General features: G+C 49.8%; 1 protein-coding gene across 2 annotated transcripts in view; it reads left to right on the top strand.

Moving 5' to 3' along the window:
- The window catches only part of GALNT16 (polypeptide N-acetylgalactosaminyltransferase 16), a 99,535-nt gene extending 94,279 nt beyond the window's left edge, over positions 1–5,256 (top strand). The window contains exons 13-15 of one of the 2 annotated variants that reach the window (XM_033851007.2): positions 395–536; positions 1,217–1,339; positions 3,071–5,256. In XM_033851007.2, coding sequence (XP_033706898.1) covers positions 395–536; positions 1,217–1,339; positions 3,071–3,208 — 403 coding nt within the window. In that variant the 3' untranslated portion in view covers positions 3,209–5,256. The other variant, XM_033851008.2, reaches the window with a different exon arrangement.
- Positions 5,257–25,517: the final 20,261 nt, after the last annotated feature.

The following is a 25,517-nucleotide window of genomic DNA, read 5'->3' as shown; positions in this document are numbered from 1 at the left end:
TTTCATATTTGTGTATTTTACATTTGCCTCTTCAAAGTGACCCCTTCCCTGTCATTTCGAGATTGTTTATTGAGCCCACATTTGGGCCTCAGCCTCTCCCCAGCCTGTCCTCTTTCTGGGCTGGGGAGCCCTGGTTTCTGGTTTGAACCCTCTCAGGCCTGGCCTCCAGGGCAGGCCCTGGGGCTCCCGGAGCTGCCCAGAACCCAGTAGGGCGAGGCCCAGTCTTCCCAGAGGCACCCCTGCTCACCTCCCCCTGCTGCCAGGCCTGCTCCCCGGCTCCCCTCCCCACAGACACCTGGGTGCCCCGAGAGCTGGCAGGGCGCTACCCTCTGGGTAAGTGTGGGTAAGCCCGGGGAGGGCAGAGGACAAGCCTGACTGCTGCCTTTTCTCTCAGCGTCCCCGTGAAGGAAGTGCTCCCCGGCATCATTAAGCAGGGGGCTAATTGCTTAGAATCCCAGGGCCAGGACACGGCTGGTAACTTCCTGCTCAGCATGGGGACCTGCAGAGGGTCTGCCAAGAGCCCGCCGGCGGCTCAGGTAGGTGGCTTAGGGCCCCCAGGTCAGGACCGGGCACGGGTGGGGGCCTCCCTCTGCCCGTTCTCATCTTCCCTCTGCCTACACCTTCCACAAACCCACTTTCCCAAGGACCCTGCAAGCTGTCCCCTCCCACTCTGCTCCTTGGGTCTGCTCCCACCACACTCGGTCGCCTTTGTCGCCTGTCACACAGTCGCCCTATGGGCACCACCTGCTTTCTCCTTGCAGAGGTAGAAATGCTGCCCAAACAGAGTCCAGTTCTCTCCTGGGATGCAGCTGTGGTCCGCCTGTATATACAGGGCCTCCAGGACGCCTGTGTACACACGTGCGCAACATGAGTGCTGATGCACCATGGTGAACTAGAGCAGGTCATGGAGACCCCGGCGTGGACTGGCTCCCTGGCTGCCCTGCTCCCATGTCCTGTCTTTCTCCCCATCCCCTGAGCATCCCTTCATACGCCCTCTGGCCAGTTCCAGCTAAGCTCCCCCACCCCAATATTTTATTATGAAAAATTTCAAACAGAGAAAAGTTGAAAGAACTGTACAGTGATTACCCATACACCCATCCCTAGTATTTGTAGAAAATTTTACCAAAATACACAGTGTATTTGCTCTATCTACCCATCTATCCATCCATCCATTGCTGTACTTGTGGACTTGGCCTTTCTGCTCCCTGTCTTGCAGGCGTGGCTGTTCAGTGACCATCTCATCCAGCAGCAGGGGAAGTGCCTGGCTGCCACTTCCACCTCCATCTCCCCCGGGTCCCTGGTCGTACTGCAGGCGTGCAACCCAAGAGAAGGCAGGCAGGTAAGCCTTCTCGCCCATGGGCACGGGATGGCGGCAGCCCCGGGGAACACAGTGCGGGTTTGACATACAGACTCAAATAAGCCCTCCAGAGTGAGGATTTGGGGGACCTAAGCCAGTATCCAGGTCAAGTCTACTGTTTTCCTCATGAGGAAGTACGGTAAATCGTTGTTAAATGTCCATCCTGCATCCCGTGGCTCCTTGCGGGCAGGGACTATTTATCTTGTCAACACTGTATCCCTAACCCCTGACAACCAGCACAGCCAAAATAAATGTGAGCTTTCACTGGGAAGCTGTGCTAGGAGTGTTACATAGGTCGTCTCATCTAATTCTCCCAGCAACCCAGCAACGTGCGCCCTAGTACTAACCCCATTTTAGAGGTGAGAAAACTGAGGCTCACTGAATTTAAGAAACATATCAGATCACGTAGTGGGGAAGGGGTGGAACTGAGGTTCAAACCCAGGTCAGCATGACTCCTAAGCCCACAGTCTTGCCCCAGCATATAGTAGGTGCTCAGTAAGTATTTCTTGACTGCTGGCTGATTGGGGAAACAGATCCAGCCACAGTGTTTTCCAAGCTGGCATGCTGCCCTCACGTGAGCACTGCCTTTTCCATTTGCCAAACACTCTCACGTGCCCTATTTTCATGAATCCTGGGAGACACAGGTCAGACCTGCCTGTTGAGGAAGAATCGGATGCTCAGGGCACACAGCAGCCAGTGACAGTCAGCCCCACTCCATTCCTGGCTGGGAGGGCTGCCCCTCTGCCCGGGAATGGACACAAAGGCCAGAGCTCTGGTCCAGTCCTTCCTCTGCCCACACCTTCTTGTAGCTCCCCCTGTGCCTGACCCTGGCCAGCTGCGGGCAGTGCAAGGGGCAGAAGAGTGCCTGGCGTTTTGATTCAGCCACGGGCTTTCCTCCCACCCCTGTGCTGTTGCCTGGGTCGGCTCTTTCTTTAGGGATGACCGGCAGTTTGCTATTTTATTCTGGAAAAGCAGCCGGATCCTTCCTCTCCCTTCAGCCTCCGTGTGTGTGTGTGTGTGTGTGTGTGTGTGTGTGTGAGATAGGGGGACTCAAGTGCCCTCACCCTCCCATCACTCTTAATCTCTGCAGGGACGGCGACCAGTTCCCATTAAAGTGTGTAGGTAACCGGCTGCACAGCTGCAGGCAGAAGCTTAGAGCTCAGGAAGAAGAAATCTTGTTTGAAGGAGTAAAGGATTCACCTAGTCCAGGACTCAACCTCAAGGGCCTACAGAGTGCAAGTGGGGAAGCCCTAGAGGAGAAGAGTTGGGCCCAGGTGGGACTATGGCGAACAGGAACTAGGCTGACTAGCAGAGAGCAGGTCTTCGGCCACAACCGACTGATGCCACCAAAGAAACCAGGCCCATGTCTAAAGGGAAGTTGTAAATGCAGGTTTCTATGCGACGACTAAGCCACATTTTAAATAAGCACGTGCAGGCCAGACAACATGCATCTCTGGGCTAGACTCAGCCCGTGGGCCTCTGACCTAGACAGTGAGTTCTTCGTGCCAGCCTACGGAAGCCAGAGCGTTCAGGAGGAACGGACTTCAGGCTTGCAGGTGGGGTGTGGCCACCTCTTCTGTAAGGACACACAGACCATTTAGATGGGGGTGTGTCCGAGGCCCACTTGCATCCACGTGTAATGAAGGGATGAACGCTATGATTATTATTAATCATTGTTTTCTCTTTCCCCTCCTTTCCTGCCTCTCACCACAGAGATGGAGGAGAAAAGCCTCTTTCATCCAGCATTCAGTCAGCGGCCTCTGCCTGGAGGCCAAGACCACCCAGCTGGTGGCCAGCAAGTGCCAGGCCGACGTCCCAGCCCAGCAGTGGCAGCTGCTGCCGCACACATGACCGTAGCCTGGGGCCTCCTGTACCTTTTGCATGAGACTTTGGGACCGGAAGGGGGTTAGGGTGGGGGAGTGTAAAGCGGGCCGTTTCCATCTCCTCACATTTCTGCCGGAATCATCAGCAAACACCACTGCCACGACACACGAGTCTCCAAAGCTTGTACGGGGAGGACGCAGGGGTGATGCCCTGCTGCCCTGGCCGCCACCCCGGCCTTGCCTGGGGAGAGGAGCAGGTCAGGATGCTGGACTGCTACTGGGCAGAGACTGGGCAGGAGCCCTGGCCCTTTGTTACCTCCCTTCACCCTTCCGAGGTCTGGACAGTGGTTGGGGGCCTCCCCTTGTTGGCTGGGGAGAACGAGGGCAGCAGCCCACGCGGGTCCCGCTGGGCCAGGGGTCTGCCTGTGGGATCGGGCACGAGAGGAGAATGTGGGCAGTGTGGACGGGGGGGGCAGGCTGAAGGTGGAGGAAGGGGCAGCCTGCGGGGCAGGTGGAGAACAGCAAGAGGTGAGCAGCTCAGTGGCCTGTCCCAGGCAGCTGCTGGGTAGGGGGCGGGAGGGATAGGATCCAGGGCAAAGGATGGGTGATCTGCAGAAAGACGAGGATGGAAGAGCAGCATAGCACTGAAAAGGCTGGGTCGCTCCCCGGGGACCTAATTCCTCCCACACGTACCAGCCCCAGGGACAGTGCCTCCGGTCCTGTGCTCTGGTTCCCACGCCTCAGCAAGGGGCTGAAGGGGGATCTCCAGGGGCAGCCTCAGGACACAGTTTATTAAACAGATCCCACTTCTATGTGGATACGTGTCAGGACAAGACCTCTCCCTTGGGCCTTAAAGACCAGCGGGTGTCCTGGCTCCCTGCCCGGTCGTACCGTGTGGACCCCATAAGGACAGACACCACTGAACAGGCCCATCCCTCTTAGTTTTTGACTCCTGCCTTCTCAAAAGCCCTTGCCTCTGTAGATACAGTGTTACAGGGTCGGGGGCAGGGCGGTAAGCACGGGACCTCCATTCTGGAGCATCCCTAGGTCATGGCTAAGCCAGCCAGGCTGGAACTTGTCCTCACCCCGCCCCACTGCAGGAGGGAGGCCCTTGGGGCTCGGCTGCTGCAGTGGCCTGGAAGCTGGCTGGAGGCCCCAGTCTGTGCAGAGCTCCCAGTTCCTTCTCACAACCACTGGGAGTCTCTCCCCTCCCCCAGGGCCTGGTCTTGGAACCGCTTCTGCTGTTTCCCACATTCCTCTTCCCCCCGCCCCACTGGCTCAGGCAGTGTGATCTTAGGGAAAAGACTGGTGGTACCAGGAACCCTGGTGGGTCTCCCACCCAAAGCAAATCAGCCTGGAGCCCCTAGGGAGTTCATGGATTCCAGAAGGCCTAGGAATGTCCTGAAATGGTCCCCCAAATATTGCATTGTGTGCATATATGCATTTTCCTGAGGAGAGGGTCCATGGATTTCCCCAGCTTCTTACAGAGGTCCCTGATCGCCAAAGGGTCTGGATTGGAGCTACCAGTCACTGGAGCTGCCGTGCCCCTCCCCCTCCCTGCTGTGCCTCAACTGCTGTGGTCCTGCTCCCTCCATGCAGCCCTTGGGGCCGTGGTGCCCACACCCACCCTGGAGGGCTCTCGGTGGTTTCCTCTCGCCTCCTGGCTCTGGCTGGCGTGCTCTCAGCAGCGTTCCTGTGCCCTAGCCTGAACCCCTGCGCTCCCCAGCACGGAGCCCTTGGCCCCCAGGGCAACACTTCTCCCATCCTCTGTGTGATGTTTCATCCACCGCCATCTCCCTTGTGCATTTCCACCCCAGTGGGTAGTGTGGACCTTTGGGGACAGGGAACGTGGGCATCTCTCAATGAATGTAAGAGGACTGCTGCTCAGAGAGCCTTTGAGAGGGCCCCCTCCTTTCCTGTGATCAAACCAGGCTCAGCACTTGTCAGCTGTCCTTTGGGACGCAGCCCTATTCTGTTTTGCTTTTCCTCTTCCTGACCAAAGCATGTGCCACTCGCTGCCCCTGAGGACCTCATCTTTATGAAGAACTCCTGGAATAAAGCCACTTCTCACATGCACACGTGCACCAGCGCCTTCCTTTCTGACTCCAGAGCCAAGGCCTTCAGTGCCACCCTCCCTCTATTCTGGAAAATTGAAACTGAGCACGCTCAGCTCTCACCCCTCCTGCACCTGGTAGCTTGCTCCTCGGCCCACGTGCCCCCCCATACGACCCCAGGCGCTCCTGGAAGACAGGCTGGCTGCTCTGGGGGGGAGCCATCAGGTGGGGCAGGCTGGGACCAGAGCCCAGGCTCCCAGGCACCAGCCTGGTCCCTCTGAACTGCCCTTCCTTTCCTCTGCCACGCAAGACGGAAGTGGTAAAAACGCAGGTGGGACGATTTTCCTAGGTCGAAATAGCAAAGTAATTCCAGAAAGAGTTCTACCAGCCTAGCCTTGTTTGATGGGGTAGCAGATGCTCTGTCTAATGTTTCCATGGAAACCAATGGAAAGCCCCCACCATTTCTGTGATCAGAAGCTGAACCTACCCAGGTAAAAATAAGCACTGCCTCGGTGCGCACATGAACAGTAGTGGGCAGGCCAGCGCGCCACTAAGTCTCCCCGAACACAGCCGTTCCCACCCCCGCACCCACCTGGTCTCAGGGCTGCTCATACAGGATTCTCCAGAACTGACCACCAGGCCTGAGGGGCCCAGAGCAAAGCCCTGGCTGGTGACAGTTCCGAGCACACAACGTGGCTGCAGAGTCTGTCTGTCCCTCGTCCTCTCAAGGAGTGCAGCACACTGCCTGCCGCCTTCTCGGGCCCCTTTCCCCGCCAGGCTGAGCCAGCTTTCCACTTGGCCTCTATTTTCACTCCTAGCCTGAAGGGCTCTGGTGCTGGCTTCTCCCGAGTCGTGCTCTCTCTTGCCCTCCTCCAAGCCTACCTCTCCAGAGGCCCATTCTCTCTCTCACCACCACCCCCCCCCCCCCCGTTTTTTCCTGGGAACTAAGACTCTTTGCCCTTAGCCAGCCCCTGGAGGAATCAGCAAAAGCCCTGGGGCCAGCAATTAACCATGGCCTTGGGCCTTACGTAACTCTAATGCGGCAGAAGAGTCTTCCAGAGCACATGGGAAGGGGAGAGCGGGAGGGGTGTCTGCATGGGGCCAACCTCCCATATGTCAAGTGGGGAGGGGGTCCCCCGTCCCTGGGCATCTGTGACTTGCCTTCACAAAGGCTCCTCCCGGCCCCTCGGTATGGGTCTCCCCACTCACAGTTGGGAGAATATAACCCAGGCAACATCTCTGTCCTCCCAGGGGTCTGGCACCCCCAGGCCTGGGGAGGATGTCTTCCAGCGCTGAAGGGGTGTGGTCCTCTCCCACCATGGGACAGGAAAGGAAAAACCTGGAGAGGAAGGGCTGGAGTTCACAATGTCCACAACTTCATTCCCGACAATGTTCTCAATGTCTGTGGTATTTCTGTGTGTCCCCCTTGATAGTCTGAGTCAGTTTCCTCCAGAACGAGGGAGGGGGACCGGGGCAGCTTCTTTCATCTTAAAAGTCTTCGCTGCCAGGCCCTTAGCAAAGACCTTGAGATGGAGCAGGGTGGGCCGCTCTCTCCTGACCTGGCAACGAGTCTGTGGGCAGCCAAGCTGGATTGAGCCATCTGGGGACAGCCCTCTGCTGTGGAACTCAGCCCCACGGAGTGTGGGCAAGGGTGTAGCAGGAGTGGGGATCCGGAGACCCCATCAGCCAGGTCCATCCCGCTCTGCCACTTACTAGCTGGAAAGTTATTTCATCTCTCAGCCTTGGTTTCCTCACCTGTGCAATGGGGGTACTCATAGCTCTCGAGGGTCTTTGTGAGGACTGGCTTATTTAACTACTGCGAAGCAGCCAGCCCTTTCTAAGGGCTTAGTAAGTGTGTGTTATTGCTGTTATTAACAAGCGTTTTCTGAGTGCCTGCTGCACGCCAGGCACTTTCCTAGGGGTGAGGACACAAATATAAACAAGGCAAATGTTCTAGAACTAATGTTCTAGCAGGGGAGATGGACAGATAAATAGGCCACCGTAATACCAGAAGAGAAAAGCTACAGGGAAGGCGGGAGCTATGGGAGCAACACGGAGGGGCCTCTCACTGTGGCCTGGGGGCCGGGGAGTCATGGTGCTTCCAGGGCAGCTGGAAATGACATTCTGGGCAATGCCTGTCTCGGGCCGGGTAAAGGGCGGGTTGGATGAGGCCTGGTGAGGCCCGCTGGCCATACTAGCCCAGCTGGAGGCTCAGCGGGCAACTACCAAGTGGCCTTGGCTTTCTACCCTAGTGCATTGCAGCATGGTGGTGATGTGGACCAGGCTGTAATCACAGAATATAGATAGAAAATACAGGAGCCATTTAAACCCAGACAGATGGGCCTTCTGCTCCTTGAGCCAGTGACCACTCCTGCAGGGCTCAGTTTTCTTAGTGTGGGGAGGGCAAAAGAAAGGGTGGGATGAGATGGCCTGGAAAATGCAGTGATTCTTATCTGGAGAGAATGAATACAAATGACCAGCAGGTGTTCAGAAAGGCTCGCTTTCTTCTTGCTCCCTGGCTTGGGTTCTCTCTGACCGCTCAAGCCGTCTGAAAAGCAGGCCTGTCTTTCAACAATTCCTCTTTCAAATAAGTTGTCTCTCAAGGTGCATCCAGATAACCCGCTGGAATCGCTTGAGGTGCTTGTAAGCGCGTTTGTGCCCGGGCTCCCACCCAGACCTGCTGATTCCCAGTTCACCTGCATGATGACACGTGGCCCGGCTGATACGACGCATGTTGAGTCCACAGTGCTCTGAAGCAGGAGGGAGAGAAAGCCGCGCAGGGTAGAGTCAGGACACAGTGCACACAGGCCGGCTCTGGACTGTGTACACTGAGTACAGTGGCCCTCGACCCCACTGCGAGAAGGAGAAGCCAAGGGGGAGCTGGATGAATGTGGGGACAAGATCTGGGAGCCAGACATCGGAGCCAGACCGGCGCCCCCATAAGGAGAAATGCCCCCAGCTGGGAAACCCTCTTTGGGAGGGGAAACCAGGGCTGGCAGGAGAGTCTGGGGTTCTGGGTCCAGAACCAGGAGGGAAGAGTCTCCAGGGCCTCGTTGGGACCTCTGCCACCGTCCGGGTCAGAGGCGGTTGCCAGCGCAGCCGGAGGCTGGCTGCAGCACGGGTGACCCTTGGCCCCAGCGCTCTGGGGTAGCTGCATAGCTCCGGGCTCCTCTGCTTACAGGCAAGGGCAGACCTTGCCTGGATGACTCTGCTCTCCAGAGCCTCTTCTCCACAGGGGTGGGAGAGTGGGGGGTTGTTAAGTCAGGTCACAGTAAGCAGTGGGGGACAGCAGGTGTAGCAGCAGAGTGGTGCTGGGGGCCCTCTCCTGGGTGTGTGTGTGTGACCTCAGCCCTGGGCTCATGTCCTGCGGCTGTCGGGGGAGGGCAGGGGACTGACGGATGCTGGGAAGGTGAGCAGGCTCTGGGCAGCGGTTTGGGCTCCTTGTGGATACCCTTCCTGGGTCATGCAGACTCTCACACCTGTGGTATCCTCACCAAGCCCATAATGTGCTGAGCGCCGACCCCACAGAGGGCACAGAACAGGCTCGGAGGAGCCGTGTCAACCACCAACGGTCAAGGCCATCCATCCCTGGACACCAGGCAGCCAGGCCAACCTCAGCTCCCACCCTCTGTTCCTCACTCTGCAATCCAGCCACACCGCTCTGCGTCCTGTTTCTGGAAGGTGCGGTCTGCCTTCTCTTGTCTGTACTTTTGTGTTTCTTCCACCCTCTACTTGTCATCTCCAAGGGTTGAATGCTATCCCTTTTCCAGGCAAATGCTGCTTCCATAAGGAAACCTGCCCTATCTCCCACCTGCCTGAAAGCATCTCTCTGGCCTGTTTCTTCCTCGTCTTGAATGTTCCTCTCCAGCTGAAGTGAGCACTTTCCTCCTTATGCTGGGAGGTGGACTTTTTTCTGTTGGACTGCAGCTCCTTGATTACAGGACCTATGTCTGCTCCAGCTTCATACAGCACTTCCCAGCACAGTACAATACAGCTGCAGCACAGAGCCCAGTTCTCAGACTCACCGTGAGTGTTAGCTTGTCGAATGAATGAAATGAAAGATTCTAGCTGCATTTCATTGGTTGGTTGGTTTTTGTTTTGAGTGATAAGGCATTTTTGCATTTAGGAATCAGTACACAGCATTCAGAAGGCACCCAATCTCTATTTGTTCATTTTCCCTCTCACTTGTCTTTAAAAGCTTAGGATCTTCAAATCTCCACCCTTCCTACTTATTAGTTGTCTCTGAGCCCTCAGCAACAATGCACTGGTGGATTAATGGATTGAGCATTTCCTGGGATCCCAGAACTGAAGAGGGCTACCATGTGCCTTGTCTCACACCCATGAGGCAGGTTCTGGTGTGCCCACCTTAGGGATGAGGGAGTGGCGACTCAGTCAGGAGAAGAAACTTGCCCAAGGACAAACAGCAAGGTGTAAACTCAGTCCCACAGAGGTGCAGGTGAGTGGTTCTCAAAGTGTGGTCCCACAGACCAGCAGCCTCAGCATCGTGTGGGCACTTACTAGAAATACAAACTCTTGAACTCCACCCAGACCTATTGAATCAACACTGGTGGTGGCGTTCAGCCACCTGAGTTTAACAAGCCCCCAGGGGATTCTGATGCACCCTCAAGTTTGAGAGCCACTCACTGGTTTGGTGACTGAGATGGGTCCTGGTCTCCTACTGGAGGGCGTGGGTCACCACCTGGCACAGAGGGCTCAGAGAGCTGACGCTGTGTGTGGCAGACCTGGCCTCTGCTAAGTAGGCTGCCAGGTATCTCCGGGGCAGAGGGTGGGTGGGCAGGGGGCTTGGCCACGGTTTGCTGCTGAGCCAGATGTCACATGCCAGCTTTGCTTTGTATGATTGATGAGTTTCTTCCCCAATACCAGCCACAGATGGCCGACTTGGTTATAGAAGAGTTTCCACCCCAGAAGATTCATGAATCGAGGAATCAGTGCTGCACCTCCCAAGCCCACAGGATGGGCATACATTTTGCCATGAGTTATATGACTAAGTCCTTTTTATGGGTCATCCAGCTGATGACATTCATAGCCAGTACTATCACTTATCCACCAGTCACTGACAGTCACACATTTCAACTTCTTTAATCCTAACAACAACTCTATCAGGTAGGTGTTTTATCATCACCCCGTTTACAAAGTAGGAAATTGAAGCCCAGAGAGGCTAACACACCTGCTCAAGATTACCCAGCTAAGCTGGAGGTAGAGCCAGAATTTGAACTCATGAGGTCTGACCCAGGGTCCAAGCTCCTTACTGCCCTTCATTGCCTTTCATATATTAGTTCATATCCTCTTACTAACTCACACTTCTGTATTGTTATTTCCCCATCTTGCACTTAAGGAAACTGAGGCCCTGTGCAAAGCTCTCAGTCTTATTCCAGGGCCCAAGGTTTGTCCCCTTCCACCCCAGTTCCTTCCATGGCTGATTCCTGAAGCCTGAGCGTAGGGTGGGCCAGGATTGGCTCCACTATCATCTTCTACAGATGTAGAAACAGGCTGAGAGGCTGAGACGCCCAAAGTCACAGAGCAGGAAATTGGGAGCCCCAGGAGACCTGAGAACGTAACCTTCCGTGACACAGTAACAGAGGCCATTGCTGATGTCTCTGCCTGGTGCCAGGCTCCCCCTCCAATGCTCCGGCCCCACAGGCCAGGGTTCTCTCCTACACTGTCTGCTTTCTCCCTGCAGCCTGGCCAGGGTACTGTTTTCCACACACCTTCCTGCCAGTAAGTTTCTTTGTTCTGCATTATTTCTCCTCAGCCCCTAGTTTTGTGCTTGCTCAGGTGGAATCTCCTGTTGCACACTAGCCCCTGTGGCTTTGTCCAGCTCGGGTGGGGATTGAGGGTTCTTTGTGGAGCCTGGGAGATTCACCCAGTTCTCACCAGGCACCTAGGTGGTCTTGTATGCTCGTCAAGCACCTGGGCTTGTTTTAAATTTATAACCCAATGTGTCCGTCCCAGTTATTTCTTGGCTGTGTACCATGTGACAACAGGGGTGGCGAGGAGAGTTCTGGCCTGGCAGTAAGAGAACAATTGCTCCAACTCTAGCCCAGCCCTTTATGCGCCAGGTAATCTCCAGCAGGCCGCTTAGGCTTCCTGAGCCTCAGGGTCCTCAACTGTAAACAGGGGTGATGTGGGCAGAGGTCACATGAGAAAATGTCTGTGGTCAGAAACTGGAAAGCATGTGCAGCCTTCTGGAAACTATCAGGGAGGGTTTCTCTGACCCTGGGCCAGGCCAGAGCTGCCAGACCCTGAGCCTGTGGGTTTCCCAGCTGCTAAGGACGTTCTCCAGCCAACAGGAGACGGCCTCGCAGCTCAGACGTGGGGGCCCGAGTCCTGGCGTCCGCTCTGTTCCTGAGCTGCTGGTCTGGCTCCGAAACTTTGCTGGTACCACTTGCTTTTACCTTTGAGAAGCAGAGAAGGTTGACTCAGCAGGGGACTTGATGTTCCAACAAGGCTTTGAAAAGCTTCAGCCTGGTGGGGAGGGCCAGGATGGGAGCCGGGAGGGAGGGTTACGAGGCAGAAGCGTGGTTCCATCTGGGGTCCTCTCTCATTTGCGTCCCCGGCCTGACACGGATCAGGGCTCATGGGCCCACCCCCTGGAGCAGAGGGGCTGCGATGACTGTCCTAGGCCCGGGGCCTCTGTCGTTGGAGGCTACACAGGCACGACCTTGGCACTCTCAGCAGGCCTGAGGGGGCATGACAAAGCCACACTTTGAGAAGGCCCCACAGATATTAATCAATGACACAGAGAAAGCCCCTGTGTCATCGTCGGGAGGCCCCTTCCCAGCCCAGGGTTCGCTCTGCCTGGTGGGGCAGAAAAAGCAGCGGCTGGGGAGCCACACTGAAAGCTGTGGCCCGGCTGTTTCTCTGACTAGCTGGATAACCTACAGCAAGTCACCTCACCTTTCTGAACCTCAGTCTCCTCCCTGGTAAAACAGGGAAAACACTACCTGCTTCTTAGCGATGTAGTAAGAGCTGAACGAGGTGACATTTGTGAATGGACAGGAATAAACAAAGAAAAGGGGGCATGGTGCCTAGAGGGGTGCCCAAACTCTGTGAGGAGGGGAAGTATTTGTCTCGTTTGCAACTGGACCCCCAGAGCTTGACGTAGAGGATGTGCTCAATAAATGTGGATGAATGAACGAATGAATGAGTGTAGCTCAGTGGGAAGCAAACGAGTCTCCTTGGGAAGGCCTTGACTCCAGCTTTAGCCCCAGCCCTGGTCCAGGGTCCCCAGGACTCCAAAAGGGGGCATGTATTCAAGATAGGTACATGTCAGGCTTGTTAACTTTGCAGACAGAGGAGTCCTGGCAGGCCCAGATCTGAGAGATGGACAAATGGATGTAATTCATGGGCAAGAATGCTGGGAGCTTCCCTGAGATTCTCCACCTCCATCCCTAGCCACTGGGGGAGGGGTCTTCCTAAAGGTTCCCTGAGCGTCCATATTTCCCCCTTTTACCTTGAATCGGGGTTGTATTCTACATTCCCACTAGAATGCAAACTGCAGGAAGATAAAGACATATCCACAGCACCTGGTAAACACCTAGCACATGGTAGGTGTTCAATAAATGTTTGTTGAATGACTGAATGAGTGCAATAAAGCTTCTGTTCTCTCAGTTCTGAGAGTCTTTAGCCTTAGAAAGCAGGGTTTGGTGTGCAGGTCAATTTTTTCTCAGCTTTCTCTTCTAAACTGGCTGTTGATTTGGGTTTTCAAGGAATCAGGTGAGGTTTGACCAGTGAAAATACTTTTTCATCAGGCAGGGAGACCCAGCATTTGCAAGTTAATGCCAAATCAGTGCCTGATTAAACAGACAATGAATGTGAGAACAAGGATAATACAGCAGAGATGATGCAGCAAATACAGATGGGGATGCACCTACCTTGTTAGAAAACTGCCTTACATACTAATGAATACATTAAAGGCTAAGGCAGTGAAAACGGCAGCTTTGGGATTATCTAAGGTTTTAGTTTAAACTGGCAGGCAGCAGAGAGAAACTGATGAAGGCTTCTCTGTGGTCCAAGCCTTGGTCTTCTTGAAGTTTCTGCCCAGGGCCATGTCCCGGCTCAGGGTGTTGGAGTCTTCAGTATTTGCATACAAATTGCAAACATCTACAAAGTCTTCCCTCAAGCAATTTTTAAGTAAAATATTATTGCTTCCATGAAGGCTATAACTCCTTGGTTTTTCTCCTCAGTATTCTTCTCACTTAGCAGTCACTCACACTGACCCAGATTTTCCACCTGGGACTATACAGGAGAGTGGGAGGAGCCAAAGGGAGAGGAGCAAAGAAGGGAGTGGGCAGCTGGGCCACTGGGCCTGCTTTTCAGGACATGCAGAACCGGACCTAAGGGTTTTAAGTATTATTTCATTTAATTCTCAAGCCAGCTCTGTGGGGGTAGACATTATCATTATCTCCATCTGTAACGAGGAAATCAAGGTTAGCAGATGTTATGAGTCGCTCAAAGTCACACAGCTAGGAAATGGCAGGACCAGGGCTCCAAGGATGTCTGGCTTCCAGAATTATATTCTTGAACCACACTATCTCTGTAAATCACTTCCCTTTCCAGAGCTTTAAATATACAAGGCAGTCTGGTCCAAATTATTAACAGTGATGTGCAGAATCTACTGATTTGTCCCTAAACTGTTTTCAAATCTGGATGTGCTGAGGAGATGTCTGGAGTTATCTTTAGGGTGCGGCTGGCTACATAATGTGCAGGATTTGGTGCAAAATGAAAATATGGGTCACCTAATGCATAAACTATTAAGAATTTCAAAACAATCACAGCAGCACGGGGCCCTGCTAAGCACAACACCCTGAACAAACTGCACACGTTGCACACCTGAGAAGCCGGCCCTGAGTCAGGGTTCTTGGTGGAAACATGTCTGTTTTGTCCTGGAACAAGGCATTAGGTCTGGCACATGACAGACATTTAAAAACTGTTGGCTAGGGCTTCCCTGGTGGCACAGTGACTGAGAATCCGCCTGCCAATGCAGGGGACACGGGTTCGAGCCCTGCTCTGGGAAGATCCCACATGCCGCGGAGCAACTAGGCCCATGAGCCACAACTACTGAGCCTGCGCGTCTGGAGCCTGTGCTCCGCAACAAGAGAGGCCACGATAGTGAGAGGCCCACACAACACGATGAAGAGTGGACCCCGCTTGCCACAACTAGAGAAAGCCCTCGCATAGAAACGAAGACCCAACACACCCAAAAATAAATAAATAAAATTTAAAAAAAAACAAAAAACTGTTGACTAACTGAATGAACAATAAATACTCACCTACTACTACACACCAAGCAGTGCTCTAGGCACAGGGGATATAGCAGTGAGCAATACCTACAAGGTCCTGATATGGAGCATATATTCTAGAGGGAGAGAAAAAAAAGTAACCCACAAGATGTACCAGATTATTCTGAGATACTAATAGGTGTTATGCCGAAAGTAAATGGTGCCTATGGGACTCAGTTACTAGGAAGGTAAGGGCTAACTTCAGATGGGGCAGGAATTGGAACTGATGCAAGACCTGAGTGCTAGGAGAGGACTGTCTGGGGAAGAGCATTTGGGCAGAGGGAGTAGTGAGTGCAAGGCCTTGCGGGAGACGCCCTTGGCCAGAATGAAAGAACCGCACAGCTGGGCGGGTACCTCCGTACTGGGGTTTCCTGTGTGGTGAGCTAGAGTCCTGAGCTCTGCTCCCCACCTACCTGTCCATCCTCATTTTGTTCTGCTCCCCCTTGCCGTCACTGTGCCAGTCTTCTCTGAATTCCTCAAATGTACCAACCTCTTCCCCACTTAGGGCCTTTGCACAGCAGATCCTCTGCCTGTAACATGCTTCTCCCCCACTCTGGCTGGCTGGCTCCTTCTCATTTTTCAAATCTCAGCTTAATGTCAAGGCTTATTGGGGCCTCTGCCTCTGCAAGCTCCAATAACTCAAAATATTATTCTCTCTCAAAAAAACCTAATGGTTTCCTTCATAATAGTAACCACATTAGTTTTGTGTGTGTGTGTGTGTGTGTGTGTGTTTTGCTTTTTTTTTTTTTGCCGTGCCAAGCGGCACGCAGGATGTTAGTTCCCTGACCAGGGATCAAGCCTGTGCCCTGAAGGGGAATGGTGGAATCTTAACCACTGGACCTCCAGGGAGATCGTCGTAACCACACTAGTTTTACTTTTGACTGTAAGCATCATGAAGGTATCATGGATTGGGATTATGTCTATTTCATTCATTTATGAACCCTAGTTGAGGTAATAAAATGAAGTTGACCCCCGAGGCCTACACTCTTTTATAATGGAACCAGATTAATAGGCAAGTGCAGGTGAGAGTAACTCCTTGATACCATAACTCAATTAATTAGCTAATGGATTAATTAATCAACATCTTGAGAACCTACTGATATTATTTAGAAGGAACTAGGGATTCCAATATGAAAGATTTGGTTCCTCCTTCAAAGAGCAGAGAATATCGAGGGAGGTGGACAATCACACCAACAATTCCACACAGTGGGATTAAGAACCATGACAGGGCTTCCCTGGTGTGCAGTGGTTGAGAGTCCGCCTGCCGATGCAGGGGATACGGGTTCTTGCCCCGGTCTGGGAAGATCCCACATGCCACGGAGCGGCTGGGCCCGTGAGCCATGGCCGCTGAGCCTGCGCGTCCGCAGCCTGTGCTCCCGCGTACTGCAAAAAAAAAAAAAAAAAAAGAACCATGACAGAGGATGCTACTAGAGCTCAGAAGATAGAAGACTGGAGGGATCAGGTGATCAGGGAAGGCTTCCTGGAGGTGGTGATACTGAGTCAAGCCTTAACCTGTGATTAGGGGTTAGAGTGTGTGGGCCTTGTGGACATGATCATAAGAGGAAGGGCTTGTGCAAAGGCAAGCCAGAGGTGACGTGGTGTACTCAAGGGACCGTAAGAAGTGTGGTGGGAGCAGGAGGAGGGTGGTGGGAGCTAAGTTTGACAGGTGGCAAGGTGCTCATCATAAAAAGCCTTGGGCATCAGGCTAAAAACTTGGACTTTATTTTAAGAGTCATAGACAGCTTTAAGAATCTTAAGCAGGAAAATGACTTTCATTATAGAAAAATCTCTTCCACAGCAAGAAAGAGGATAGACTAGGAGAGAGTAGTGGTAGAAGCTGTTCTTTTATCAGCAGAACGGCCCCCTCCTTTTCCTGGGAAATGCGCCTTCTCTTGTGGCTTGAATAGAGGCTTCCATTTTGTTAGAGACTGCATTAGTTATCTATCACTGTGTACCAAATTACCTCACAATTTAGTGACTGAAAACAACTCATATTTATTATCTCACAGTTTCTGTAGATCTGGGATCCAGGAACGGATTAGCTGACGGTTCTGGCTCAGGGACATCATGAGGTTGCAGTCAGGGTGTCAGCCAGGGCTGCAAGCGTCTCAAAGCTCAACCAGGCCTAGAGAATTCACTTCCAAGCTCACTCACATGGCTGCTGGCAGGTCTCTGATGATCTGCTTCCAAGCCCACTCATGAGGGCTTCTCCACAGGGCTGTCTCACAACATAGCAGCTGGCTGGCCCCCAAGTGAACAGCCCGAGAGAGAGAGAGAGAGAGAGAGAGAGAGAGTGTGTGCCTAAGATGGCAGCCACAGCGTTTTCATAATGTAAGTGAGAGTCCATCACTTCAGCTGTATCCTTTTTATTAGAAGAGCATCATTAATAAGTCCAGCCCTCACTTAAGAGTAGGGGTTTACTCAAGGGCACGACGACCACGAGGTGGGGATCATGGGGGGCCATCTAAGGGGCTGTCCACCACACAGACCCCGCCTCTTCCTTAGGCTACGTGACCCAAACTGGGGCAACCTGAACATTACCTTGCGATTTGTGCACTCAACCAGAAGAAGAAATCTTTCTAAAGTGGTGAAGCTTGAAGACTGTGGACAGCCATGGTCCCCACCAAGTAGAAGCTGGTCTGTGGGAAGAATGAAGCTGACACTGAAAGGGAAGCAGAGACTGGCAATAGCAGGCTTTCCTGATTGTCCGTGTTTCTGGTTGAATCTGACCCTGAGATTCACTTGTGCTCCGGCCATTCCCGTAGTTAGGTTATACAAGTCAATAAACGACACCTCCTCTAGTTTTGCCTAAGGTAATTCAGGTGGGTTTTTGTCATTTGTGACAAGAAAGAAGACAACTGACTAACTGATGCAGAGTCACACTGAGGCAGGCAAGTTAGGAAACTTGGAGTGAGACAGCTGAGAGCTGACTTAGGGCAGACCTAGGGCACTGGGAATGGTGATTAGGGCCCAAATAGGAGAACATATAAGAACTGAAAGCAGGGGTCACATAGGACTATCTTATTCATCATTCTATCCCCAGACGTTAACACTGTGTCTGGCACATAGTAGTGGAAATGAATGAATGAAGGCAGGGAGACAAAGGAAAAGCAAGACTTGCTGACTGATAGGATATAGAAAATGAGAAAGAGGGAGAAATAGATCATACTCTGGTCTCAGGCTTGAATGGCTGGCTTGCAGTCCTATTCAAGACAGGAAATGCTGCTTTGGATGGGGTCAAGGGGAAGGGTGATGAGTTTGGTTTTGAATTACTGGCATGTGTTTTCAAGGAGTGGCTAGTCTTAGGGAACAGAGATGTTAACCTGTCTACATGAGTTCATCTCTGTCATTGGCCTCCTTAGCTCTGACCATGTAACTGAGGGACGCAGCTACACGTACTCAAAGTCTACTTACTCGGCTAGAGAAAGACCTAATTTGGCAAATAGGCAATGACCACAACTGCCTTGGGACCTGGTGGTCCTTGATTAGGAATGGCCTAAAATTAGCATGACAAAAATCAGCTGTCCAGTGTCAGCCTAATGAGCCCTTCTGACTCCCAGCATGATTCCCCAGCGTCCCTGGTATGACAGCTTACACCCAGCCAGACTGGGCAAGATTATGGAGGCAGTCGAGAAAAGTTTGAAACCGGGTATTCAGAAAACACATTTGCTTTCCTCTAACAGGAACAATGTGTCAAATGCAAATACCCACACTCAGGCTGGGTGTAGCTGGCAGCTTTTTAAAAACTGGTGTTGGAAAGCTGTCAGAGGTGGGAAATGCCCCCTTTTAGATTGACACTCTGTGTCCACCCAGAAGCAGTCTAGGGAGATGGTTAAGCAAAGGTTGTTAAATTCCACCAGAATTTAGTTTGAAGGGCTGACTCTGTTTACATTCCTGAGCAAAGCTCATTAACACGTGTCAGAAATGCAGCTTCAGTGGCTCCAAACATCCCAAGCTGCTCCCGGGCCTGCGGGAACGCCAGCCTGACACAGCATAGCTAGCTAGGCTTCCTTGTAAGCTCTTCCTGCCACGGTGGCCAAAATGTGCAGGGTAAAGCCTTCTTTTGTGACCCACATATGTCCTGCTTTAAGAATTCAGCATGCCCTCTTCCGAGCTCAGGTTTCGAGGAGGGAGCTGGGCAGGTGGAATGGAGTAGTGAACATGAGGTGCTGTAAATGGCCAAGCACTACACAGGGGTAAGGGACCAGTGCTCACTGCCAGCCTCACAAACGATCAGCATTACAGCTACCTATAGCCCACTAGCACAGTAGTGGCAAGATTGTAACTGTGCTATCAATTTTCTTTCAAGCTTTTCATTATGAGAAATTTCAGGCATATAAAAAGGCAAAGAGATTAATGCCCATCTCCCAGTTTCAACAATTATTAAATTATGACTAACCTTATTTCTTCTACATCATTCCACTGGATTATTTTGAAAAAAATCATAGATATTACATCATTTTATCTGTAAATATTTCAGTACATGCTCCAAAAGATAACAATTAAAAAAAAAAGCACAATACCATTATCAAACCTAAGGAACTTCACAACAATTCCTTAACACTGATGGAATCGTATACTAGTGAGCAAAGGGGGCTCCCGCACTCCCATCTCCTTTACCCTTCATCCCTCAAGGAATTATGTGTCAAATGCAAAGGAACAAAAAAGGAAAAAGATCAAAGCAAAGCAAGATTGTGCCCACACTAGGATCATCACCAATATCTTAGCAACTCTAGTATGTTTAAAACATTTCTTGAAATAGGCTAAAAGAGAAGTTAAACAGCAGCCCTCACATTTTTATCAGACCTTTTGGCATTTCCCAGTGCTGCAAGGACAGCCCATTAGAGAACCAAGAAGTGCTGGGAGGTGAACCAGATTCTTCGGCTGGTCGGCTGCCATAGGGTCTCAGGCCTCTACTAAGGTACAGGGATAACTTCACGGTAACGTGAATTTTTTAGACTTCTTTCTGGAAGTATTGTTTTAATAACAGTATTAAATATTTCTGGGGAATACATTTTGTTAAACTACACCATATATAGAGAGAGAAAAGTGCACAAAACTCTAGGAGTTTGCTTTGTAGTAACAGTTGTTACTTACTGAGCTCTACATTTATCTTGAGGATTAAGTTAAACAGTAAAAATGGCACTAAAAATGGGACGTAAACAGCATGACAGCCATTAGGGCAGCTGGTCATGTAAGTGTTTACCATGTGAAATCATCTTTGTGGAAGAGCAGAGTGAGAGGGGCCTCTCCATGAGTGGCCTAGGTGGGAATCAGAACTAAGTGGGGAGATGTCTGTGCAGAGGGTAGCCAGGTGGTGGCTGTCAGAGCCCAGTGGGGCGAAGAATCTGTCCACGTGGGGAGCCTGAGTGACCGTCCTAGCCATGGGCTCTCAGGACAGCATGCTCCATGCTGAAACCAACCCCGGCTCAATGGTGGGTGGTCCCTTGAAGCACTGCTACAGAATCCCCCTATCTAAGATGGTCAGTTGCTGGAATTACTGGGCAATATTACAGAGATGGTCGCTGTTCATGTACAGGTCACATAGGCCTCAAATGCTCTGCTGTTTTAAGTAGTGACCATCAGCCTTTTACATGAAGGAAAGATGTAATTTCTCAAACCAAGTACTTGAATAGACCCAGAGGGCCTGGCTCAGAGAAGCCCCCAAATACTGGGGTATCAAGGCTTTCCGTCTTAAATCCCTTAGCGTTGTACCAGGACCTCATGCTAAAGAGCATTTGCCTCATTAGTACCTGTACCTTCAAATCCTTTAGTAACACCCCGCTGAAGGGAGAATGAGGCTAACTCCCCTTCTGTCAGTACAACTGCCACTTCCCATTGGGATTTTAAAATTTTTTATTTATCTATCTATCTAAATTTAGGCTGCGTCAGGTCTTAGTTGTGGCACACGGGATCTTTTGTTGCGGCATGCAAATGCTTAGTTGCGGCATGCATGTGGGATCTAGTTTCCCAACCTGGGATTGAACCTGGACCCCCTGCATGGGGAGTGTAGAGTCTTACCCACTGGACCACCAGGGAAGTCTCTCCCACTGGGATTTGCTTAATCATTGGGAAGATCATTATGGTGATCCTTTCTGGAATTGCTTTGTAGGTGAAAGGAAGCGGGTGACCATGCTTCTAACAGGCTTCCGTGTTCACGGACAGTGTCAAGGACAAAGCAATCTCTGCAATCAATGGCCAGGACTTTGGAGAGAAGGGGCCCAGCATTGTCTGGTGCTCTTCAAACTGTTCATCCTGAAGCAGTACTAAAAGACTCAAACATATTCTTTCCCTCAAAGACTAGGGGGCAATACAGTTGACCAAGCCTGGGTGGGTCTTGGAACAGAGTAGATACTCCACCACAAATGCTAGTAAGTGAAGGTAGGAGTTAGCATCACCATGGCAACCCCTCCAACCTCAGGCTTCCGAGGAAGAAACCATGATCTACCCCATATCTCTTAAATTACAATCCAGAGACCTTAAATTCAAACATCTGTTGACAAGGACACAGGGCCCATCTCAGTTACGTGATGTAATCAGTTCTCATTAGCCTTCTCTCTACTCTCCTGAAAAGCATAAAGTTACCTCTGGCACAGAAGAGGCTTTTAAACCAAGCTCTTCACAATATGCCTGAAATTGAACATCCTGTTGAAGCGCTGAATTACAGAACAGAAAGGCGTGTGCTAGGTAAACTGACACAGGACCTCTAAATGTAGCTGAAGGGATTACTATTTTCTCCAAAGGTAAAATATCTTTCTTAGCTCAGGCTTACAAGTCAAACTATGTAGTGGAGGAGACAGGAAAGCAAATCACTAAGAAATTATCATCCTCTACGGTTTCTTTCACTGAAATTCCCCAGACCATCAACTAGCTTCTTCCAATCTCTCCATCTCCCAATTGTCCTCTTGATTTCAGTCTCTCAGCCCCTCCTTATCTCTTAGCCCATCTTTCACTTGCCTTTGTGTCTAGTCCAGAGCTCAGTTAGCCTTTTGATAGTATGCTTGTTACCTGTGATCCCTTGTCACCTTAACTCTCCACTCCCCCACCCTAGAATTCCTCCCATAACAATTTTATATTGTTTCTTGTACTAAATTTATGCTCTCATCTACCCTCTACTAGATGGTGAGATTTATACTAAGATCATTCTTTGTTCACTTTTGTAGCTAATTATGTACTTCACAATGTTTAGTCAGATTCACTATTTACTATACATCTAATACACACCAGGCACTTTGCTATGTTATCTCCTGGAAAGCAGTGTGGTGTAGGATATCTTGCCTCTCAACGTGTGGGCACCTGGAAGTTTGTTAAAAATGCAGAATGTCAAAGTCCACTGACCTAAATCTGCATTTTAGGTGCAGATTTAGGGGCAAGAGGTATGCAACATTCAGAGTGAGAGGTAGCGCTAGCACATCAGAACCTCCCGAAAAGTTTTTCACTTCATATATTTTGAGTTCCATTATTGAGTGGCATATTTAAGATTATGTCTCTTGGTAAATTTACCCTTTTATGATTATACAACATCCCTCTTTACCCCTGGTAACATTCCTCATTATGAAGTCTGCTTTTGTCTGATACTGACTATATAGGTCAGTTTCTTAAGCTTAGTGTTTGCATGGCATATTTTTCCCCCATCTTTTTACTTTTTTTTTTTTTGCGGTATGCGGGCCTCTCACTGTTGTGGCCTCTCCCGCTGCGGAGCACAGGCTCCGGACGCGCAGGCTTAGCGGCCATGGCTCAAGGGCCCAGCCGCTCCGTGGCATGTGGGATCTTCCCGGAACGGGGCACGAACCCGCGTCCCCTGCATCGGCAGGCGGACTCTCAACCACTTGCGCCACCAGGGAAGCCCCCCCATCTTTTTACTTTTAACCTGTTTTTATACTTTTATATTTAAAGTGGGTTTAGCATATAGTTGTGTCTTGCTTTATTGATCTAGTCTGACATCCCCAATCTTTAAATTTAAGAGTTAAGACCATTTACATTTAATGTAATTACCAGTATGATGGGGTCTAAATCTACCATTTTGCTATTTGTTATCTATTTGACCACCTGTTGTTTCTTCTGGGGGTCCTGGAACAGAGTAGATACTCCACAACAAATGCATGTGGGTGAGAGGGAGTTAGCTTTACCATGGCAATCCCTCCAACCCCAGGCTTCCACATTATCCTGCCTTCTTTTGAATTGAGGGTTTTTTTTTTAAGTGATTGCAGTCAGGTTTACAGTATCTTTCACTTTTCACAGTACATCTTCAAATATTATACCACTTCATGTTGGTGTTAAAAATCTCTCAAGCATGTATTTCCATTTCGCCCTACTGTCCTTTACACAATTGTTGTTTAATTCTAGATGTTACAAACACACAGTACATCTTTAAACAGTAAATTATCTACTAGAAAATTTAAAAACGAGAAAAAAGTCTATTGTATTTGCCCACATATGTACCATTTCTGGTGCTTCTCATGTTGTTGTGCAGATCCAAGTTTGTTTTTATTTTCCTTCTGCCTGAGGAACTTCCTTTAACATTTCTTGTAGTACAAGTTTGCTAGCAACCAATTATCTCAGATTCTGTTTGTCTGAAGAATCTTTTATTTTGCCCTTTTTTTTGAATATGTCCAATGAATACAGAATTTTAGGTTGACAGTTTTTTCTCTTAGCATCAAAAAAATGTCATTCCATTCTTCTGGCTTGTATAGTTCCGGATGAGAATTCTACTGTCATTCTTGTTTGTTCCTCTGTATGCAAATCTGCGTTTTTCCTCTGGCTGCTAAGATTTTCTTTCTTTTTGTTTTAACATCTTTATTGGAGTATAATTGCTTTACACTGTTGTTAGTTTGTTGTATAACAAAGTGAATCAGCTATATGTATACATATATCCCCATATCCCCTCCCTCTTGCGTCTCCCTCCCACCCTCCCTGTCCCACCCCTCTAGGTGGTCACAAAGCACCGAGCTGATCTCTGTGCTATGCGGCTGCTTCCCACTAGCTATCGGTTTTACATTTGGTAGTGTATATATGTACATGCCACTTGCTCACTTTGTCCCAGCTTACCCTTCCCCCTCCCCGTGTCCTCAAGTCCATTCTCTAGTAGGTCTGCGTCTTTATTCCCGTCCTGCCCCTAGGTTCTTCATGAACTTTTTTTTTTTTTAGATTCCATGTATAAGTGTTAGCATATGGTATTTGTTTTTCTCTTTCTTCACCCTGTATGACAGACTCTAGGTCCATCCACCTCACTATAAATAACTCAATTTCATTTCTTTTTATGGCTGAGTAATATTCCATTGTACATACGTGCCACATCTTCTTTATCCATTCATCTATCGATGGACACTTAGGTTGCTTCCATGTTATTGTAAATAAATATGGTTATTGTAAATAGAGCTGCAATGAACACTGTGTACATGACTTCTTGAATTATAGTTTTCTCAGGGTATATGCCCAGTAGTGGGATCACTGGGTCATATGGTAGTTCTATTTTTACTTTTTAAGGAACCTCCATACTGTTCTCCATAGTGGCTGTATCAATTTACGTTCTGACCAACAGTGCTAGAGGGTTCCCTTTTCTCCACACCCTCTCCAGCATTTATTGTTTAGATTTTCTTTCTTTATCACTAGTTTTTAGTTATTTAATTATGATATGTGTGTGTTTTATTTATCATACTTAGGGTTAGTTGAGCTTTGTGAATCTGAGTTTAGAGTTGTCATCAAATTTGAAAATTTCTGGCATTATTTCTTCAACATTTTGTTCTCTCCACACCCTCCTTTTTCCTGAGACTCTCAATTATACATTTTAGACAATTTGTTATTATCTTACAGGTCACTGAAGCTTTTTTTCCCCGATTTCTTTCTATGCTTCAGTGTTTAAGTTTCTATTGCTCTAACTTCAAGTTCATCGCACTTTTATTCTGCAGTGTCTAATCTGTTGGGCTTTAAAAAAAATTCTTATTTATTTTTGGCTGTGTTGGGTCTTCGTTGCTGCGCGTGGGCTTTAACTAGTTGCAGCGAGCGGGGACTACTCTTTGCTGAGGTGCGCGGGCTTCTCACTGCGGTGGCTTCTCTTGTTGCAGAGCATGGGCTCTAGGTGCAAGGGCTTCAGAGTTGTGGTGCATGGGCTTAGCTGCTACGCAGCATGTGGGATCTTCCTGGACCAGGGCTCAAACCCATGTCCCCCGCACTGGCAGGTGGATTCTTAACCACTGTGCCACCAGGGAAGCCCAATCTGACTTACTTTTGGATCTATATTTTTTCCTGAGAACATTTTAGCTTTAAAAATTAGCTGATTCACAGTGAAATATTAACTAAAGCTACACATATAATTTCATTCTGCATAAAACAAAACAGTTAAAGCTCTAATGTGGAAGTGAGGGCGGGGACAAGGGAGATATGAGGCCAGTCATGAAGCCTCCGAAAAAACTGCTGATCTTATAGTGTGTAAAGATATTATTTGCTATTGGTGAAGTGTGATAATAGTAGAATCAGGGAATGTTCTCATATATGACTGGAGGTACAATGTAGTGTATGTTCAAGTCACAATGTGACCACAATCTTTACACTAAAACCAAGATTATCTTGTACTTCTCTGTGGTCTTTCCCTCACCCTCATAGCTTCTATACAGGGGTGGTAATCAGCATTCAACTGCTGAAGGCTATGAGAAGGCACAAGGACCTTCCAGAAGAAGTACATCACCAAAGCTAAGGAATTAACCTGGCTGCTGCTGTAGATAAGCTATGTCCCCAGAAAGAGCTTCATAATGTTTGCATCAACAGTCCTTGGAGATACAACTGAGATTCACTTACAAGGATGGAAAATGAGGTAAAAGCTCTTTAGCTTCATATAAGCCACAGCAAAACAAATTCAGCACATATATAGGTTTTCTTCAAATTCACTGTGTAGCAGACTACTGGTTTAGAAACTGATAATGCTTTGGCAAGAAAATCCAATTCAGTTGAGAGACAAAAAAAAAAAAAAAAAATCACTCAGGGG

The sequence above is a fragment of the Tursiops truncatus genome, chromosome 2 (assembly GCF_011762595.2).
Source record: "Tursiops truncatus isolate mTurTru1 chromosome 2, mTurTru1.mat.Y, whole genome shotgun sequence".
Taxonomy (NCBI): domain Eukaryota; kingdom Metazoa; phylum Chordata; class Mammalia; order Artiodactyla; family Delphinidae; genus Tursiops; species Tursiops truncatus.
Note: the sequence above shows the minus strand (reverse complement) of the source record. Positions and strands in the feature narration are given on the sequence as shown.